Raw genomic sequence first — 22,355 nt, forward strand, 5'->3', positions numbered from 1 at the left:
CAAATTGGGATTGAAAATTTTTATAACTACATAAAAGTTATTCCTACATAGAGTAACACTATAGAGAGGTATTCCTACATATAACATATGCTTGCTCGTATAACTGAAAGACGAACCCTCAATTCTTGCTCTAATGAACCCTCCATTCTTGCTCTGATGTGAAAAAGAAAGAAGACGATTTTCTCAGGTCGGAGCACTGTTCATTTTTTATTCATTTCCTTTCGCATATGTACTTCAACCAATTGTGATAAAATTTAAACACAAATGGCAATAGTGGAGTGATAAAGAGCATTGTTATAGGAGTCGTGTCATATTTAGATAGGATGAAAAAATCGCATCGATCTGTTACTCTATTTATAGGGCCGGCTTTAAAATGTTTGTGCCTTAGGCAAAATTTTTTTATGAGGCCTCTATTTATTTTGTAATTTCAATACTTGAAGAAATAAAAAAAGGCTCAAAATTTATTCCATTTTTAATTCTTGAATTTTAAAAATAAAACTTAAAAAAGAGTTAAGACGATATTTTTTATTCCATTAAAACTATTTCAAAACAAACAATCAAATAAATAAGAATAATATTATTTTCAAATAGGATATTTAGAATGATAGAACATAAAAAGTTGAGATGATGAATTGATGATCAGATAGAAATAAACTTTGTATTTATATAAACTGATTTTTTTTAAAATTAACCAATGAATATAATAATTTTCTTTGTGGAGAAGAGAGGAAGAAATTTTTTCATTTACTGATTTTTGAGATTACAAAGTTTTTAATAGAAATTAAAAGAAATATTAAAAGTCAAATGTTCTTACATTAAATCATTAATTTTTTTAGGAAATTGAAAAGATAACTAATTTAATTTTTTGTTAGAAGGACTAATAATGAATGAATTAATGATTAAATAATATTATTAGTTATATCTATTTAACATTAATGTTATCAAATATAGATTTTTCATAAAAAAATAATTCTTAATTGTAGGATAATTAATAATTAGAGAGATGTTAATAAACTTTTTGATTTCCTAAAATACGTAACTTAAAAAAATGAAAATTATTAAAAAAATCAAAAAATGAGATTTTCACAAAATATGGGGCCTTAGGCGACCGCCTTGTTCGCCTATACCTAAAACCATCCATGTTTATTTATATGATATTTTCGAACAAATATATTAAAGCAATTACATTTCATGTCTCTCGTCTCATGCATGTTACTGCTGATTGCCTTTGATATTTTAAACCAACTTTGATTCACCAAATTAATCAATTAATTTATTTGCTCTAAATTCTCATAACTTACCCATGACAGATTTCCAATGCGGACACTCTATTTCATTTTTCTGCAAATTACTCAAAAAGTTTTTGGTTTTTAAGGCAATGTTTATTAAGCCATATGAGTGGTGGCACAAATTTTTCGCAAAGGTCCAGAAACTGACTTGAGCGTCGGAGGGTTCACGCCGGAAAAACTTCTGGCGCCTCTGACCGTCTTCTATGATTTCAAGTATTCGTAGGTTAATCGCTAGTGGTTGCAGAACATCTTGACAATTGACCAATCAATTCTCCAAAAAATAAATCTAATGATGGTGTCGAAGTCTGATATTAAGTCGCTAATAGACTAGATCAAATTTGGACATCAACAGTAATGTCATATGATCATGATTTTCCAAGACATCGTCTACTTCTAGTTAGTGTTTATACTAATAAATATATCAATTGATGTTATTATTGTGATAAATAATATAAAATACAATAACGTTGAGCCTACTTTGATGTATTTACAACTTTACTGTAGAAGCCAATCTCTAATTTTTTTTTGCAAAAAAAAAAATAATAATAATTAACGTGGAAGATTGTAAATATAACAAAATCAAACACAAAATTAGTTTTTCAAAGGAATTAGAATTGTCTCATTATCTGAGTTTCTCCTAAGCACAAAATATTGATGGAAATGGAAAATTATTGGTTAATAGATTAAAATATATAAATAGTTAAAAATTTCTAGACACTAACACTAATTAGGTAGAAGGTAACGTAAAATACTTAAAAACTCAAGGAGTATTACACAATAAATCAAGCCTAGATGTTTCGCCTTGTTAATTGATATATTTCAATATACTGTTTTACCATTATTTTTGTTAGAATTCTGTCAGATTTTTCTGCTAAATATCACCGCTTGAGAGAGTATATGTTGGCTCGTATATTGAGACACGCAAACACAAACTTTAATTAATTTTGGTCTCCTTTATTAGTCATTATATAAATTGACTACAAGTTAATAAGCTAATTAAGAAGCTCGTGCATGTGAGAGGCTTGTCAGAGTTGCAAAATCATGGGAGTTTATAGAATATTCACTTGCGAGATTTGCACGGAATCAATGTCAACAAACAAAATATTCAGGAACAAAAATCTCTGCAGACACCCCTTCTGTCAAGAATGCATAGCCAAATACATAGAATCCAAGGTTCAAGACAGCAACACAGCCAAAATCGAATGCCCCGGGCTCCGCTGCGAACAATTTTTAGATCCTTTTTCTTGCAAATCCATGATCCCACCGAGCCTTTTTTCAAAGTGGTATGGTATTCTTTGTGAAGATTATGTTCTAGGGTTTGAAAGAAGCTACTGCCCCAACAGAAATTGCATGGGTTTGGTGGTGAATGAGTGTGAGAGAAAAGGTACGTTGAAGAAAGCTCGGTGTCCCAATTGTAAGCGATGGTTCTGTTTCCGGTGCAAGTCGAATTGGCATGCTGGGTACAGATGCGAAGAAATTGGAGACTTGCTCGGGGACCGGAATGATATGTTGTTTGGGCGTCTTGTAAAGAGTAAGAATTGGGTTAGGTGTCCTGGATGTGGCCACTGTGTTGAGAGACGAGACGGCTGTCCTGTTATGAAATGCAGGTTATTTTCCTCACTTTTTCTCTTTTCTTTCCTTTTCTCTTATTTATATATGTATATAGGAGCTTGCTACCTTACAATTATTGTAAGGTACTGCTCTTTCACAAAGTGGGTCGTGAAGTCCAGGACTGATTACTATTTTAGTGAAAAAATTATACTTTAAAATAATTATAAGGTAGTCACTCGCATATATTTAAAATATTTCAGCCAACTAACATAATGAGTGAGATTATTTACACCTCTTACTAAAACTATTAAAGCGTGAAGTTATTTTAATTTAAATTAATAAGGAATACTTTTTTTCTTTTTCTTTTTTTAAAAAATTTAACCACAAGCATATTGTTTACAAAACAAAAGAATTTTTAATTCAACTTGTTGGCAGTTGGCTTTGCTTATGACAAATAGATTAGATTAAGCAAAATCATCAACAGTATTTAACAAGTGGTTTTATTTGTAAGTAAGATAGTGTTCAAAGGATGCAAATACCTCCCGCCCTTAAAAGACTATGACATCTATAGAGTATTAGTATATATAATGGAGTGTTGAATTTTAATAAATATGATATATTTGGTCTTAGTATGCCTCCTAATATGACTTGTGACGTATATATGGTGGTGTACAGAGAGTATAGACAGAAAGGCATTTTTCTAATGACTCAAAAGTTTTAAAGTACTATATTTACCACTGTTCATCCTTTATAATTATGAAAAGGGTGAGGCTATTTATCAGTTAAATAGTTATAAAACACACACACAACAAAGGGCGTGAAATAATAATAATCTGAACTGATAGTGCTTGACCTTTTTTTTCAGATGCAACACATATTTTTGCTACAAGTGTGGAGGAAAATGTCCATCTGGGTGTTTATGCAAAGAAAAGGGCCACATCTATATTCATTACTACCAATTACCTGTTAACATATATGTTTCCATAATATTGATTTTGATGATAACAAACAAGAAGAGGGAGAAATTTGTGGAATCATTCTTTAAATACATGAAATGTTTGTCATCATAAAAAAGGGGGAGATTGTTAACATGTATGTTTCCATAATGTTGATTTTGATGATGACAAACAAGATTAAGAATAATTAATCTTTTAAACTCAAATTATTTTCTTTTTAAATAAATCATTATTTTCACATTTTAAAGGTTTTATATTTAATGAAAAAATGATTTTATGAAATTATTTGTTCTTTCAAGTTTATGGTTTAATTAAAAAAATTTTGAAAACTTTGAAATCAACAAGTATTGCTTGAAATTTTGGAGAAGAACTTATTTGAAAAGTGTCATAGCATTTTGAGCTACATCATAATTTCAGAAAGTTTTGGGATTAACAAAGCATTACATAGAAATTCTGAAATTGGACCTATTTGTAAAATTTCATAACGTTTTGGGCCGTAATATAGTTTTATAAAGTTTTAGGATCAAACTATAATTTTAGAAAATATGTCACTGTAGCAGTTACTGTATAAAACGGCGATCCAATATCTTGATAACGGCTCGCCGACATCTAACAGAATTGAAGATTAGCCTCTGGACCTAAACGGCGATCCGACAATTTTGATAAACGGCTCGTTGATATCTAACAGAACTGAAGATTAGCCTCTGAACCTAAACGGCAATCCGACATCTAGATAACGGCGATCCGACAATTTGAAAAATCAGCCCAATGGTCATATTGACCAGTCAAACGACGATCCGACAGTGTGCAGAAAGTCAATAACGGCTAGTTTTCAGCTCCAACTATAAATAAGCTCAATCCAATTCAAACAAAAAGAGATCCAAGAGTTATCATTGAGCTTGCCATTGAGCATAAAATTATTATTGAGCTTTGAACTTGTTTTTATTTCTTTGATTCACGCCTTGAGCATTCATTTGTAATCAAACACATTGTGTGAGAGAAAATTCATTTGTAATATTTATCCTTGAGAGGTTGTAAGTGTTGGGATACACTTGGGTTAAGAGATTGACGATAATCTCTTGTTGTAAAGGTCTATTGACACCTTGGAAGTCAATTGTAAGCGTTTGAAGCCTTGAGAGGCTAGCTTAGTGAAATTCTCAAACCTAGTGAGCTTGGAGGCGTGGACGTAGGCGGGGATTGCCGAACCACATAAAAATCATTGTATTTGTTTTCTCTTCCCTTACTTTTTTATATTGTAATTGATTTATTTGTTATTTTTTAAAATTAGTTTTGGATTTGCATTGAGTTTTGTTTTAGAATTGAATAATTTTTAATATCCCAATTCACCCTCCCTCTTGGATTGACTAGTTAGTATTTCATTACCCACCATGTTTGCACTTTTTCTACAGTTCCTTGTTGCAGTCCTCTTTTAGAGCGGATGAAAGCATCTCATTGATCTGTATTATAAGCTTTTTCTTTCTTTTTTTCTTTTTCCTTTTCCCCCCAACATATTAAAATAAAATTTACATTTCATTACTCCTGAGCCATGTGACTGCCGATTTCCTTTTGCAATTTGAACCAATTTTGATACATCGAATTAATCAAGATATTTACTTCTAAATTGATATAAATATACCAATTACAGATTTCCAATGCGGACACATGAGACAGATACGAAATTTTTAAATGTCACTTAAGAGAATGACTTGATGATACGCCTAAGGTAAATACTGAAAGGTTTCCGTTTCCAAAATAGATATACGATTGAAAACAATCGAACAGTGTATTTACTATTTACGAGAAATCAAACACCCCTCTACCTTTGAAAAAGAAGAAAATTTTGATTTCTAATAAAGAAATTGAAGAAGAAAAATGTAGACAAGGCCTAGCTAATATTAAATCACGTATTTGCCAGCTTAGAATGGAAGCTTCCTGAATAACCCTGTCTCTGATTTTTTGTGCACAAACAAAATTTATTTAACATTGAGGAAAGCCAATTAATAAATTAGAGAATCAAACACAAAACTGGCTTCATCTGATTATTGTTGTGGTTAGATCTAACTTTTTTAAAGATAAGATAGTTTTTCTATTTGATAAAACAGAAATCAAACAAATTTGACATGTTAACAAGTGAAAAATTCGCTAATTATAATGAAAAACTTTTTGAGTAATTTTTTAAAATATGGAGTCTAACTAAAAAATTGGATCAAATAATGGAGACTAAAAGAGTACTTGCTAGCTTAATGCCTTTTGATTTTAGACCAAATTTGATACATAAAATTAATCAAGATATTTGCCTCTAATATGACTCGAATTTATCTACTATAGTTTCCATTGCGAACACAAGAGACAAGTTTGAAATTTTTCTAATCTCAAATTTGTATCTTTTAAATGTTTATCTACATAAGAGAATGATTTGATATGTCTAAAATAAATAGTAAAATGCTTCTTTTCCAAAATAGATACAAGAGTATAGGCTTGATAAAAGTATTTCACAGATTGATCATAATATCATTAAATGATCATAAAGTTAATAAAATTTGACCATGTACGACATGAATACCATAATTATAGCCAAAGTCATTGATACCCATAATATATATATATATATATATAGCAGCGGTGGTAAATTGACGGCAAACGAAACCGACAGTAACTGCATAATTTTAAACTTTAAAAAAACTAAACTTGCCATTCATTAGTCAATGGTTGTTGGTGTGCTTGCCATAAATTTGGTGCTTATTGGCCATGATTCATGCATTGCCGTGATAGCAGCAAGGCAATTACCTGCAATTTCGAGTCCAGGTGATGGCAGCGAGATCAACGGTTGTAACCACAAAAATAATTGTGTAAAATCATGGCACGCACGCTAGGTGTTTGATAAATTGCCCTCTGGTAATTTTTTTATTCGTGAGTTTGCCGTCATTCCCTAAATTGGATTAATAACTACTGTGTAGTTTATTGTTGACTTGTTCTGGTTAACACTATGGTCGCAACCAAACACCACTGTTTTGTTGCGTTTTTATCCTACTCGCAAGTCGCAACCGTAGTGTTGTTTTTTGTTTTTTTGAAAGACCGTAGTGCTGTCACCTATACGGCTATACCACATTTTTGGTCTCAAAGTGTTCAGGTGTCAAATTATTGGGCGTTGGATCACTTTCATCTGAAACCAACGGTACACTAGCTTAACAGCTGAAAAGGGCCTAAAGAGTCGTAACCGACCACAGTTGCAGTTGCAACTACCACTTGCAACATAGACGTGGCCTGAAAAAATATATCAATTTTTTATTTAGAAAGCCTTTGCCGGCAGCGTGAAGATGAAGAGTCTAAAGTCGAATCTCTGATGCGATGATTACCTGACTCTTAAGGTAACTTCGATGTAAAATCGGATCTACTATTTTTTTCTTCCCATTTTTACACTGTATAGTTAATGCACAATTATGAGTTCATTTTAGTTCACGATCACTATTCAGTCATCATTTTGATCCGCTGTGAGTTTATTTCCACTTCCATGGTTCTGCTATGCTTCGTAATTTTGAATCTTTGAACTGATCTTATGATATGTACAAAACATAAAGCTCTTTTGATCTGAACTTATGCACAATTATTCGCTTTATTTTGATTTGGTTAATCTCTTCCTGTTCATTTAAATTTCGTTTTGAGTTTCCTCTGAAAAACATTTTATGTATAGGGATTTAGAATCTGAATGGCTGTTTGCATTTGTCTATCAGGGATCTAATTTGTCTCTTTCTTGTCTCTATGTTTGACTGAATAAATTACGGTTTTGGTGATTGTATCGGGTAGGAAGCTTGAAAACCAAATACACTGCAGAAAGGTTTGCCTCTGGAGTTAGAGAAACAGTCTGATAGGCTATAAATAAATCAGGTAATAGGCTAGCTCCTGTTGGAGACTTATTGTGATAGCGTTATTGCAAATTCTGAGCATGGGAAATTCACTGCAAAAACCAATTGAGAACCGGCAAAGTCCCCGGCAAGAAAAAGAAAATCCTCGGCAAGAAGAAATTAAAGAAGAAGAATTAGAAGACATTGATGGAACCTTCACTTGTGATATTTGCATAGAACCAATGTCGGTCAACAATAAATTCAAGAACAACAACCTCTGCACGCACCCTTTTTGTCAAGACTGCACAGCGAAATACATAGAAGTCAAGGTTCGAGACAACAACACAGCAAAAATCGAATGCCCGGGGCTACATTGTGAACAATTTTTAGACCCTCTTGCTTGCAAACCCACGATCCCATCGAGTCTTTTTATAAAGTGGTGTGATCATCTTTGTGAAGATTATGTTCTAGGCCTTGAAAGAAGCTATTGCCCTAACAGGAACTGCATGGCTGTGATGGTGAATGAGTGTGAAGAAATTGGAAGAGTGAAGAAAGCTCAATGCCCTAAATGTAAGCAATGGTTTTGTTTTCAGTGTAAGTTGGCATGGCATGCGGGGTATCGATGTGAAGAAAGTGGAAACTTGAGGGACCGGAATGATATTGCATTTGGGAAGCTTTTGGAGAAGATGAATTGGACTAGGTGCCCTGGTTGCGGCAACTGTATTGAGCGGAAAAAAGGCTGTCGTATTATGTTCTGCAGGTTCATTTTCCTCTCTTTATGTTTATGTATCTTTTCAAACCGTTATTTGTTATAACAGTCACAAACTTTTTGATACTTGCCATCAATTTTTCGTTACATAGTGTGTTATGAAAATATGTTATCACACATTATATTGTAGTGATAGAAAAAATTTCTAGCGTTGGTTCTTAAGCCCTGTTTGTGACTGCTGGTGCAACCCTCCCAAACAAATTTAGTGTTGCTCTTCTTAGCTGCCACAGAGCTACAGGTATTTGAGCCTGAAGGAGCGCTACTCCTGTGCCAAGTGCATGAGCTTGAGAAAAAACTCAACTCAATAACTTAGCATTTTCGTTTTTGTTTTTGTTTTTTTTTTGTTTTTGCCTTCTTCTGTTTGTTTGTTGCTTATATACGTAGTGTGCGAATACTAGTAAGATAGTGTTGAATTTAATAAGAGATATTATCCACGGTACCTTTAGCACTGTTAAGATAACTGCTAAGATAACGCATGCATTTGAAGTATGAAATTCAGTCTTATGTACTTATAAATTAAAACACACCAAGAAAAGGAGTATGGACTTTGTGATATGAAATCTCATGAATTTATATTTTTTATCAATTTAATTTGTGAACTAATAGTGCTTGCTCTCTTTTTTCTCTTTTTTTTTTTTGTTTTTGGGCCCCCAGATGCAAGACAAGGTTTTGTTATGAATGTGGAGGAAATTTAAAGAGTCCATCTGGGTGTTTATGCAAAGAAAAAGGTGACGTCTACTGTCATCACTACTGTGCAATCATCTGTGGACTCATTCTAATTTTTACAGTTTTAGGAGTTTTAGGAGGTGTGATCTATGGAATTTATTGTGTTATAAAGCGGGTATTATATTAAAATGTTTGCACCGGATAATGGCCTGATATACGGTACATATTATAAATACTGAAAGATTTTATTTTTCTTTTCTTTTCTTTTTTCCCCCCTCCCAGAAATAGATATTTCAATAGAGGGTGTCACTGGGGGATTGCCAAAAAGCCCAGCCCGAGCCTGGTTGTTCTGGGGTAAGCCCAAATGTACTTGAAATAAATAAACATATATATATTATTTTTAATTAAAAGTACAGCTTTTTAACATATATCAAACCCAAGTTATACACGCACACACATAACCGATCGATAACATATATTTAATACATTTAAAGTTTAAATCAGTCATGCCTAATTTTTAAAGCCTAATTTAATAAAAAAAATTGAATTTTATAAATTATAATATATAAAACATAATTTTTTTTTAAAAAAAATGTAGAATATAAAATTTGGGCTTTTTTATTCGGTCTGAAACAAAAGATAAGCTTGGGCAGACATTTTGTCATCCCTGGCTTCTTCACTTCACAGCCTCCTCAGTACTCACTCATACAGGAAAACAACCTTTGATCAAGCTCGGACTCTTGAAACGTATAGATATATATATATATATATATATATATGTATGTATATGTATATGTATTCAAAACAAATAAGATTATAAAAATTCGGAATCAATAATCAATCGGTATATAAGCTTTCCAGATAAAAAAATTACTATGGAGGTTGGAAATTTATCACGGATGCTTACTAAACATAATAATAATGAATGTGAATTATTATTATTATTATTATTACTATTATTACGCGGGTTAAATATTTATGATCATTTGAAACAACAAAACACTAATTCTTGCTCTAACGTGATTACAAATATGATCCAAACTGTAACTTCTGAGAAATTGTGGGATCCTTGTACTTTTCAATAAATTTAAAAATTCCTTGCAAAGTTGTCATACAAATTAATCACCTAGGGCTTGTGAGAGACTTGTGACGCGATAGTGTAATTGCAAAATCATGGGAAATTCTCAGCAAAAACCAATTGAAAACGGAGAACATCCCCAGCAAGAAAAAGAAAAAATAATAATAATTAAAGAAGAAGAAATTAATGGAACCTTCACTTGTGAGATTTGCATAGAACCGACGCCGGCTAACGATAACATAAAATCTGTGTACACAACACACCCTTTTTGTCAAGACCGCATGGCCAAATACATTGAAGCCGAGGCTCAAGTTTCAAGCCAACGACACAGACAATCGAATGCAAAATGCAAACCCATTGCGAACAATTTTTACAACCCTTTACTACCAAAATGCAAATCCATGAGCCCATAATGTTCTGGGTTTTGAAAAACGCTGTTGTCCTAATAATTTTGAATTTATTTTTTTTGTCAATATATTATATATTTATTAGGTTAATTCATATTTAATTGAATAGATTGATAAAATACACTAAATTTTCAGTTGATGAAATATATATGTACATTAAAATATAAATACACTCTGTACATTGATAATTTATTAATATATCGATTAATTAGTATATTTTTAAATTATTATATATCATAGCATTGTTATTAATTTATGAAGATTATACGGTAGTTTCAATTTAGATAGCTGATGTCAAAATAATTTCCAAAAGAAGATAAATTTTAATCTCAATTTCAAAAAAAAAATAAAAATTGTAAGATGACTTAACAAAAAGTTGAAACAAATGGCAAAATTAAAGTTGCAAATAGAGAATATGGAACAAACAAATGACTTAATAGGAAATCGGTCATCATTGTTAAATGTGAATTATTATTATTATCATTATACATGCACACGCATTATTATTATCATTGTTAAATGTGAATTATTATTATTATCATTATACATGCACACGCATTATTATTATCATTGTTAAATGTGAATTATTATTATTATCATTATACATGCACACGCATTATTATTACTGGGCAAACGTATTTGTGATCATTAGCCGAGACACAATATTATTATTATTATTATTGTTATTATTAATTGGGTAAATGTATTTGTGATAAATCCAAAGATCTGGAACTAAACTTCTCAGAAACTGCGGAATCCTTCTACTTTTAAAATTTAAATTAAATTCAAATTTCTTACCATTGCCATATTGGGAAATGTACAAAAATAACCTAAAAATTTTTGTAATTTTTACAATGAGCCCTTCAAACTTTTTTCTATCAACATTAGCCAAACACAAAGTTTTCTTCACAAATTACCCTTGTTTACAAACCAAAAGCAACTTTTCTTCTCCCCCTTGATCAAACGAAAAGCAGTCTTGTACTTTTGAATTATCATCAGCGACGACAAACAGCAACGGCAACGGCGAACGGTAAAAATGAACTCCGATCAAATACAACATAATCCATCCAGATCCAACACTAATACGTATCACCGAGCAGTAAGAGATATTTTCTCAACTTGCGAACTTGATTCAGTACGATTACAGACAGGTGCGACAGGCACCTGTCGCACTAAGATTTCGTGCGACAGGCACCTGTCGCACTAAGATTTCGTGCGACAGGCACCTGTCGCACTAAGATTTGGTGCGACAGGCACCTGTCGCACTAAGATTTGGTGCGACAGGCTGCCTGTCGCACCAAGATTTGGTGCGACATGCACCTGTCGCACCAAGAGTAGGTGCGACAGGTAGCCTGTCGCACCTATTTATGATAATCAAATTGCATTCTATTTTTCCGCCAGCCCCAACCTAACCATCTTAAATGTTCGTTATTTGGTGCAGGTTTTCAATTGCTTTGCCCGGCACTTTTGCCTGCATTTTGAGGCTTTTCACCTCGGAATGGCACCCGTTTACGTGGCCTTCCTCCGATTCATGGGTGATGAAGAAGAGGCCAGACAATTTAGTTACAGTCTGGAAGTTGGCGGAAATGGTAGAAAGCTTACGTGGCAAGGAATACCTAGAAGCATCCGCGATAGCCATAAAAAGGTTAGAGATAGCCAAGATGGATTAATCATTCAAAGGAATTTAGCTCTTTTCTTTTCTGGTGGAGATAGACAGGAGTTGAAGCTCAAAGTAGCCGGCTGAATATGGAAAGAATAGTGAGATACATATAACTATAAACCCCGTCAAAGATATTTTACTTCGAATCTGCATCATACGTATGCGGTAGTCGAAATACTTCTGTGTAAATGTGTAGATATAGATTGCTTGCAATCTCTTTTTTCACTCTTTTATCTATTTGCTTACAGGTAAATCTAACTTCTGCAATAAGTTTCATGTTCAACAGTGGCGGCTTGCATGGCACCTCTACTTCTTCGTCCCCTTCTAGCTGGTGGATGTGAGATTGAAACTGATTTCAATGTGGGTGGTGACAGTTCTACTCGGCTTCTGCAAGCAGCAGCTGCAGCAAATCATGCTCAAATCACTCTACAATTATTTGGTAAAAAATCTAAAATAAAACACCACCTAAAAGCCAAAGTCACCTCAGACCTCGCACATGTTTCTTTCTGACTCAATCATTATCATATCTAGCAGCAAAGAAACCTAATCCATGAAGAAAACTACCATGAGAAATCAAAGCTCTTAATAACTTTTCGGCACATTATGTTACTTTCAATCCCTGCTGTATCCGAAAATGCTTCTTCCTAACGTTGGGGATCACCATAAAAGGAAGCTCTTGTAGCACGACAATTGCAGTATGTTTTTGCCAAATTTCTTAATTTGTTGTTATTCATAAACCAAACCATGCAAGCGTAAAGAAGCTTTGAGTTTCAACATCAACTGGAAACACCCAGTAAATTCAGTAAATAAGAAAAAAGAATCCAATCAGCTCTCAGCACAAACTGATGATCTTGATAACGCATCAAGTAGATCTTGCAGTGAATTCGGCGGTGAGAGAGAGAGAGAGGAAGGAGAGGACGGAAAGGTAATGTAATGGGAGGGGCATTTTCGGCACTAGGGATGATTATTGGCTAATGTTGATAGGAAAATAGTTGAGGGGTTAGTTGTGAAAATAACAAATTTTTTTTGGTTATTTGTGTAAATTTCCCTGCCATATTTGATCAGGCTAGCCCATATATGGAGCACTTAATAGGCTCCAGTGAGAAAGAGACCTATTGTGATAAGAGATATTGCAAAATCAATATGAGAATTTCACAGCAAAAACCAATTGAAAACCGTGAGTGTATACTCCAGCAAGAAAAAGTACATGAAAATCCTCAACAAGAAATCGAATTAGAAGACACTAATGGAATCTTCACCTGTGAGATTTGCATAGAGCCCATCTCAGCAAACGATAAATTCAGGAACAAAGATCTTTGTTCACACCATTTCTGCCAAGACTGCATAGCGAAGTACATAGAAGCCAAGGTTCAAGACAACAACACAGCAAAAATTGAATGCCCCGGGGTACATTGTGACCAATTTTTAGACCCTTTTTCTTGCAAACTCATGATCCCATCGAATCTGTTTTCAAAGTGGTGTGATGTTCTTTTTGAGGATTATGTTCTAGGGTTTGAAAGAAGCTACTGCCCTAACAGGAACTGCATGGCTTTGGTGGTGAACGGGTGTGAGATAAATTATGGAACATTGAAGAAAGCTCGGTGCCCTAATTGTACGCAATGGTTTTGTTTTCAGTGTAAGTTGGCATGGCATGCGGGGTATCGATGTGAAGAAAGTGGAAATCTGAGGGACTGGAATGATATTGCGTTCGGGAAGCTTGTGGAGAGGATGCATTGGGCGAGATGCCCCGCCTGTGGCAGCTGTGTAGAGCGAAAAGAAGGTTGTCGTGTTATGTACTGCAGGTTTATTTTTCCTCTTACCTTGCTCTTCCTAACCATCATATGTTACTGTGTGTATCACAAAGTTTTCGTTAATAAGTTAGTTATTATTTAATGATAACCAAAAAAACATGGTAAACATATTATCAAACATTTCACATGTAGACAGAAAAGATTTCTAACATTATTTCTTAAAACCTTGTTTGGAACTACTCCATTGTTCCCGCTTAGCTGCCATAGCGTAACATATTCTCGGGCTAAGCATATCAGCTTAAGAAAACACTCAACTAGAGGTGATAATAAGGGATGGAGGATATACAAGGTTAGTGGGTGCCGTAGCACCTGCAGAAGTTTGGAAAATTTTGGGGTTACTAAATGAAATATGAAAAGTTAGTGTAAACCGTCTATATTAATGTATAAACTTTATATATTAGATAATAAAGTAATCTAAGAGTTCCCATTAAGGCACATTAATGTTTGATAGCCTTTTTACTTTAAGGCTTAATAATTATTTTCCTTCATCTATAAATTATAAATGCGGTCTCTTTTTTCATATAGTATTGACAGTAGATAATATTCTTAGTAATTTTTTTTTTACTTTTTGATGATTTAGCTTGGTAGTAATTTATTATTGTTAAGAACTTAAAAATTGTAAGTTTAAATTTAGCTCTCTTAAAATTTTCCACTGAGCTTTGTCCCTAGTGACAATGTGGGTTACAACTCAGTTTTTATTTTATTTTATTTGTGTTAATATAAATAAATATAATTAATAAATTAATTAACATGCCATATCATGATATGAGTAATAATAGTGTCAAATTTATGCTGAATAACCTCAACAGATTTATCAAATTATCACACGAATATATGTTTAACCACCTCAACATTACATTTTGCACTTTAAGAAGACGCGCATGCATTAATTTGAATTATGAAAATTGATCGGTCTTATTTATGGTGCTTGCTTTTTTTTTTTTTTGTTTTTGGGCCCCCAGATGCAAGACAAGTTTTTGTTATGAGTGTGGAGGAAATTTAAAGAGTCCATCTGGGTGTTTATGCAAAGAAAAAGGTGACGTCTACTGTCATCACTACTGTGCAATCATCTGTGGACTCATTCTAATTTTTACAGTTTTAGGAGTTTTGGGAGGTGTGATCTATGGAATTTATTGTGTTATAAAGCGGGTATTATATTAAAATATAAAGACTTTTAAGAAAAACCAGAAACAAATTATTTTTTTATCAAAAGAAGCATTTTTGATAGCTTCACTTTACTTTCACTTCACAGCCTCCTCTTGCAGAAGCTCAAATTGTAAGAGGCATACACAATTTTAGCAAGAGGCATACACAAATTGTAAAAGCACCATTTTCCTGAGTTTCACTTCACAGTCTCCTCATGCAGAGAAACAGCCTTTGATCAAGATCAAACTCTGAAACATACGAAGGATTCCCTTTCAGCAACATCAGAAGGCCACCAAATGATACGTATATCTCCCTGTACATATCAAAACAGATAATTATATAAAGATCGACAAAATATAACCAATTGGTAAAAGATAAAAGTTAATTAACAAACTCTAAACTCACATATGTGATTTTACATATGCAAATCTCTAAGGTTCATCACTTACTGTTATTGGAAAATAAATAAATGATTACATACGCTTTTACATTTGCGCCTGAACCTTCCTCTGAGATCCTGTATATCTTTCCCTGCATGATATAATCAAATTTGTCTGCTATTGAATCCCTGCCAGTCTACAAAACGATACAGTGGGAAAATTAAAAAAAAAAAATGTTGATATTAGAACATTAGAAACTAATTAAGATTAGTGCAGCAGCTAAAATGAAACATATGTATATCATATTGGTCTTTATAATAACAAAAGAAAACGAAAATTGGCAATAACTAGAGCATTATCAAGAATAACACAATCGGCATTAGGATTGCTTTTTCTTTTGGAAAATAATACATATATGCTCATCACATTCCTCATGATGACATAAACTATACGAAAAATCGACACTTTACAGAAACGAATTTAGCATATTGTTTCAAATTCGCATTCTAAAAATTATATACACACACACACACAAGCACGCACATATCAGCAGAAAAGAACCGAGATAGATTACCTGAGTGTAATAATCACCAACAGCTGAGCCGTCTTTGTTTAATGTAGAAGTTAACAAAACCACATGCTTTTCATTTTCCTTAATTGGATAAACATCAGTATTGACATCGAGTGTCATTAGCATTTCGAGGCTCTCACCCTCCGCTTCTATACGAGAAACTACGAAACAAATACATTCAAGGATCTGTGAGCACACAAGATTAACGAATATGCATGGCATTAATTCGTTTCAGGATAATATAAAAGGTCAACTATTGTTTAAGATACGACGGTTATTGTTTGATTGATGACATGTTATCTTGGTATCTTCACTTTGTAAGCATATCATCACTCTAAGAAGAAATATAACAAATGAATAGATTTCACCGCAGATAAAAAATATCATCATATATAAGAATTGATCGAATACAAAAGAAATAATTCATGTAAATGGTGAAAGTAGAAAAAGAAAAAGGAGGGGGGAAAAAAGAACGCACCGGAGTCAAATTTTTTTCCATCTGGATTGATTTTGCCAACTATGAACGTATCTTGCATCGTCACAGCAAAATTGTTTTTGACCTACAAGCAAAAATGTAGCCGTTAATTATCACTAATCAGGAAAATACTTTTTTTAAATATATATATCAATAATCAAAGTAAAGAAAAGAAAAGAAAAGAGGTTGAATAAATTAGATAATGAAAAAGAGAAAGGAGGCTAACCGAATGAGAATGAAGATGATCTCTGAATTTGTGGTGTGAAAATCCCTAAAGGAGGTGTAGCCCTAGCTAGGGTTTTGTATGCCCATATATACGTGCTAGAATTTTTGCTTAAATCCTTATTGATTCTGTCGCTTTTTGAGATATGTGTAGAGTTGGTCAAAAGAGCCCGGCCCGGCCCGCCTGAGATGGGCCTAAATATGAACATTAAAATTCAAAGCCCGCACAAATTAAGTTTGTATAACAGTCTAAAAAAAGATTTAGGTTTATCCGGACTTTTTAATTTATAAATTAAATTTAAATAAAAAATTAAATACTAAATTAATATATTTTTTATATTAGCATTTGTGATTTTATTATGTTGTGTTACTAATATTTTATGTGTTAGACTATTATTCTATTATGTATTGAATAATTATATTTAATTTAATTTTTTTAATTTATTAAAAAATAATTTTATATTTAATGAAAAAGTCCAGTTCTACCCCAAAATCCGACTCAAGCCCATTTAGGCTCGGTCTAAGCCAGACCCGTCTAATTTTGGACGGACTTTTGATTGACCTAGGCTTGTTATTAATATTATGGGCTTGAAAAAATCAGATCCAAACCCATATTTTACCAACCCTACATATGTAGGTGTGAATTGGGTGATTAACGGAGAATAATTTCAATTTAACATGGTTAATTTTCACGGAAGACCGTATTTGTCTCTGAACTAAATAAATAATTCCTAACATTTCAAGAACTTTCACATGAGTCTTGCCTCCGCGAGTTGAGAGACATTGACTCACAAAAATTCCTACTGTGAGAGTCTTACACTGAGACTCCAATCAAACCAAACAGGGTGGGAAAAAGTTTCCCACACTTCAATGTTGATCCATTTCAAAATGCTTGTAAAATTTTTTTCTTGGATGGATACAGAGATCGATGATGTGGTACGCTCGTGTTCATGTAAGATTAGAATTTGATAAAACCTAACCAACTGTCAACAAATATTTGTGCAGATTCCTCTCATAAAAGTAAATTCCTTGAACATTTACTTAAGTCGTATGAGGTATCGATTGGGCCTTTATGCTGACATAATAATTGTCCGATACATGAATTATGAAGGAGATGGGTTGATGTTTACATCAAAATAAATGATGTACTTAGATCTTTCACACCAACAAAAGAGTCTACACTTTTCAATTTTAAGAACCGATTTTCAAAGATATAAAACTCCTTATATCTACACTGAATGTAACAAAGAGGGCTTCATCATATAAATTCCTTTTATCATTTTGATAAATATAAAACAACAGACACAGCAAAACACATTCAGTTCAGGATATGCCTTAAAGGCCTCTCTTAACACAGACACAGCCCACCATTTTACCCCACATCAAAATGAAAAGGTGAGTTATAACAGTTTCACTGCAACATCAACAAATTTGCTGGTTAAACGAGGGATTTGAGATACTACATCAGGGTTTACATTTTACAACTTCCTCATCAGGAGAAACAGCCTTTGATCAAGCTCGAAGTGAGAGACATAAGACGGATCCCCCTTGAGCATCATTAGAAGCCCACCATATGAAACATATATCTCCCTGCAAAAGAAGAGAAAAAGGAAAAGCAACATAAATCATTGAATTTTAAAAAGAAAAAGCCCACAAAGCCACTTAAACACAAGAAAATCAGTTTCTTCCGCAATTCAAAATCAGGTTGTATATTGAGCACCAGCCACAAAAAAAAAAAAAAAAAAAAAAAAGAGAGAGAGAGAAGTTTTGGTTACAGAGGTTTAAAGATGTATCACACATGCCCAGATAAAATAATAATGAATGCTTTGGGTAGTGGTTTCATACGCTTTAAGTGATTTTCCAGAACCTTCATCTCCAATCTTGAATAGCTTCCCATGCATAATGTATTCATACTTGTCAGCAAGTGTCTTTCTCGCACCCTGTAATAAATAAGAGTAAAGTTCAATATATAGATAGAATAACAGCTACAAAAACTAAAAGCAAACAGAGTACAGGTAATACAGTCCAAAACAAATATCAAGGATGCACCAATTTAAGGTGTTTTCAGATGACATTTTCCTTGCAGTTAGGTTAATACTATGGTCTAAGGGTACCCAATCACTCAATTTATTTAGGGTCATATACTATTATCATATCAGCAATCATTATCAACTCAACCCCTCAAATCATCCTCCTGAATTCCGATTTGAGCACAATCTTAATTTTCTATAATGTTTTTCACTGCCTTCTACACTCAGGCATAAATACTGGCTTTATTGTCAATCATATTCATCTCCAAAACTTAATAATAACTACTCAAGCACATGAAAGATTATATTTAAACAGGAAAAACATTGATTACAAAAAAATAAAATGCCCATTTGCAATAGAACATTTCAGAAAACATAGAAGGAATTACCAATGCTGTTATATTCAGAAAATGCCCCTTTCCAATACAATGTTTACAAGGTTATTGTGCCATTGTGAAAAAAGAAAGCCCTTAATTTCAAGAAGCATTTAGAACTAAAATCTGAACCAGGGGCAATTTATGGGGAAATGGTCTCACTACTTCTACGCTGATGGACCGGATATAATACATATTCTAATCTGGAGATATCCTAACTTCCGAAGTACATATTTATTTTGCATAAAGAAGAAAGATTTAAAAATAAAATAATTGCAAATTCATATAAGAAATAACATGGCTAAAGATCTATGACGAACTCAGATAATGCCACGTCAGAAGTGAATAACTTTCCCTTGACATGAAGTTGCCTTCAAATAGCAAACAAAATAAGATATTTCTATATTTTGAGTAAAACATGATATTCTCTACTAATAGCATCTTAATAGTTGGCTAATTTAGTTTAATATCTGCTACAACAATTTGATAATACAACACCTGATGATTTTTTTTTTTTTAAACAGCAAATAACTCAACACAACATATATTATCTTCTTCTCACAAGATGAAAAGCCTAGAAGAAGAGCAAGCTTACTGGAGTATAATAGCCAGTATCTGGTGTTCCATCCAAATTTAACGTGTGAGCCAAAGCCATTGTGAATTTATCACCGACACGCATAGGATATAGCTCCGAGTTCACATCTAGTAGCATGTACATGTCACAGTTCTGACTATGTGCTTCAATGCGGGAAACTATACAATGACATCAAAAGGTAAGCCCAATATGCGCAGAAAAAGAAATTCTATGAATTAAATGTTAAACAGTTCACGAACACCTGGTGAAAACTACCAGCATAAGACTAAAAACATGTGTGGCACATCATATAGCAAAATATTTTAACACAGTATTAACAAAATAAACTGCATTATAAGAAAAAAGCTCTATTATGTAGAAATAGGAATCTGAACAAAAAAATCACTTCATGTCAGCCCACAATCAAATTAAAGATCAATGAAAACTTAAATCTAATCCTTACATAAGCCTTTTTATCCAAATAAGTTCAAGCATAATATAATTCTTTCTTGAGATGTTCATTGTGGACCACTTTTCTGTAATTGCAAACAATTTTCAGATACTTTAAGAGAACTTCCCAATACTGAACCTCGAATTCTTCATCAACTAGAACAAGGTTGAAATGTGTACGGTACGAAGTAGGAAAGAGAAAAAAGTGCAGAGCAGGGAAATGTGATGACGCTAGTAATTCTTCTAGATCATTCTTTTCACTGATTAGCGAGACTAGCATCATAGTTTAGATTCAGACATCATTCAGTGCAGGTAAAAAATCAATTATACTCAACATCTCATCCTATAGGTCAATGACTATGTAGTTTCACCAGCTGAGCAATCATCAAATTTTGCATGTCTAGGATATTATGTTAACACAAAACCAAGGTTTTTAGCCCAAGTTCTCAACAGACAATGAAATCATGCATTGAACCGACAACGAGGATCCGAAATCATACCCTTGTCAAACTTCTTGCCATCCGGGTCTATCTTCTCAACCACAAAAATATCCTCAAAAAGTACTATATTCGACATTGTTGCAACAAAGAAAAAACAAAATCCCTCAGCAGTAACTGTGACCTACAGATACACAAAGAAGAAAGTAAAGAAACTACATGAATTCCCACAAATACAAAAATACATACAAGCCCATAAACAAATAAGCATTCACTATCACCCTTTCAACCTCACAAGTCACAACCTAGACTGTAAAAATCAGATATAAAAAAGACCCGTATTTGATTTGCTTACTATACATTCTCTCGTTTTCATTTTTAATTTTCAACTAAAAAGCAATTTTGAACAGAAAAAAGGCACTCGAAGTGCTTTATAGAATAAGTACTTATTTAATTTTTTCTTACAAACAGGCCCTTAAGCTCTAATTTCTAAAGTCTTGAACAAAGAATCAGTATTATGCTGGTTCAAGCTGCCGCCACCAAAGTTAGTTAATTCTTCAAGAACTTAACAGAGCTTTAATTAAAAGCCAAATAAAATTAAAAAAAAAATGAAGTAAGATAAACAAATATCGAAACTTAAATAAAAATAATTTTGAAGTATCTGAGCTAGCGAAGAGGGAGAGTAAGACAAAGCACGAACCTGGGCCGAGGGTTTTTCGTTTTTGACGGTTCTGTGTTGGAGGCAATGAAGAAAGGAGATATATAATTGACTGCGAATTTAACGCTGTTGTTTTTGGGGTTATGATCGAGTTACCTGCAGGTGAGGAATCTGTTATTATTTTTATGGGTAATTTTTAAAAATCTCCCATGAGGTTTGGGCTTGTTGCAAGTAGATGGCGAGAATTGATTTATTTGTAAAAAACCCCCTACCGTCAGTTAAGTTTAACATTGACCGTTAGTTGACCGTGCAAAGACAATATTACCCTTAACAATAGTTTATAAACGAAAATAACTAAAAAAAAAAACCAAAATTATTAGTTATTTTACCCTTTTTAAATTATTAATATTTTCTTAAAGTTCCTATAAAAAAGTTAAAATTAAAAAATTAAAAAATCATTTTTAAATTATTGATATTTCCTTAAAATTCCTACAAGAAAGATAAAATTAAAAATTTAAAAATGAAATAGTCATAATCTTTACCTATGATATTGTAAATTTTTAGAATTGACAAGGATAAAATTGTCAAAAAATAGGGTTTGTGCTTTTTGCACCAATAATTTTGGTTTTTTTTATAGTTATTTTCGTTTACAAACTATTGTTAAGGGTAATATTATCTTTGCACGGTCAACTAACGGTCAATGTTAAACTTAACTGACGGTAAGAGGTTTTTTATAAATAAATTAATTTTCGCCATCTACTTGCAACAAGCCCAAACCTCAGAGGAGGTTTTTAAAAATTACCCTTATTTTTATCATTATTAATTTTATTAAAACAAAAAATAAACAAGCAATTCCTTCCCACCTTCATCGCGCCGGGCTTCGCCAACCTGCGTGGGCCCATAAAAGGTTTGGGCTTTGAACACCCAGGCCTGGCCCGGTCGTTTTAAGCCTGGTTTTGGTTTCTTTCCATTTTAAAAAAAATTCAATGTTTAATATTTATTTAAAAAT

At 32.9% G+C, this 22,355-nt stretch overlaps 3 protein-coding genes across 5 annotated transcripts; 1 reads left to right on the forward strand and 2 right to left on the reverse strand.

The window, feature by feature from the left end:
• Positions 1-6,949: 6,949 nt before the first annotated feature.
• LOC102613379 (E3 ubiquitin-protein ligase RSL1-like) lies at positions 6,950-9,484 on the forward strand. Of its 3 annotated transcripts, XM_052438766.1 has the most exons (4): positions 6,950-7,164; positions 7,601-8,398; positions 9,062-9,135; positions 9,356-9,484. In XM_052438766.1, exons 2-4 carry the CDS (start codon positions 7,740-7,742, stop codon positions 9,445-9,447), a joined length of 825 nt encoding a protein of 274 aa, XP_052294726.1. In that variant the 5' UTR covers positions 6,950-7,164; positions 7,601-7,739; the 3' UTR covers positions 9,448-9,484. The 3 variants fall into 3 exon arrangements, with proteins under 3 accessions (XP_052294726.1, XP_052294725.1, XP_024955137.2); XM_052438765.1 differs by lacking the exon at positions 9,356-9,484 and having other exon boundaries at positions 6,986-7,164; positions 7,528-8,398; positions 9,062-9,325; XM_025099369.2 differs by lacking the exon at positions 9,356-9,484 and having other exon boundaries at positions 6,989-7,164; positions 9,062-9,325.
• A 5,700-nt stretch (positions 9,485-15,184) lies between these two features.
• LOC102613961 (DNA-directed RNA polymerases II, IV and V subunit 8B-like) lies at positions 15,185-16,975 on the reverse strand. The gene is made up of 5 exons (XM_025098196.2): positions 16,828-16,975; positions 16,605-16,686; positions 16,130-16,287; positions 15,657-15,751; positions 15,185-15,488 (listed from the first exon to the last, which is right to left on the reverse strand). Exons 2-5 carry the CDS (start codon positions 16,660-16,662, stop codon positions 15,377-15,379), a joined length of 423 nt encoding a protein of 140 aa, XP_024953964.2. The 5' UTR covers positions 16,663-16,686; positions 16,828-16,975; the 3' UTR covers positions 15,185-15,376.
• Positions 16,976-18,064: 1,089 nt separating this feature from the next.
• On the reverse strand, positions 18,065-21,509 carry LOC102625354 (DNA-directed RNA polymerases II and V subunit 8A). The gene is made up of 5 exons (XM_006478737.4): positions 21,389-21,509; positions 20,752-20,872; positions 19,823-19,980; positions 18,669-18,763; positions 18,065-18,413 (listed from the first exon to the last, which is right to left on the reverse strand). The coding sequence occupies exons 2-5, from the start codon at positions 20,825-20,827 to the stop codon at positions 18,302-18,304; spliced, it is 441 nt and encodes a 146-aa protein (XP_006478800.1). The 5' UTR covers positions 20,828-20,872; positions 21,389-21,509; the 3' UTR covers positions 18,065-18,301.
• Between the last annotated feature and the right edge of the window lie 846 nt (positions 21,510-22,355).

This window comes from Citrus sinensis, chromosome 3 (genome assembly GCF_022201045.2).
Source record: "Citrus sinensis cultivar Valencia sweet orange chromosome 3, DVS_A1.0, whole genome shotgun sequence".
NCBI classification, from domain to species: Eukaryota; Viridiplantae; Streptophyta; class Magnoliopsida; order Sapindales; family Rutaceae; genus Citrus; species Citrus sinensis.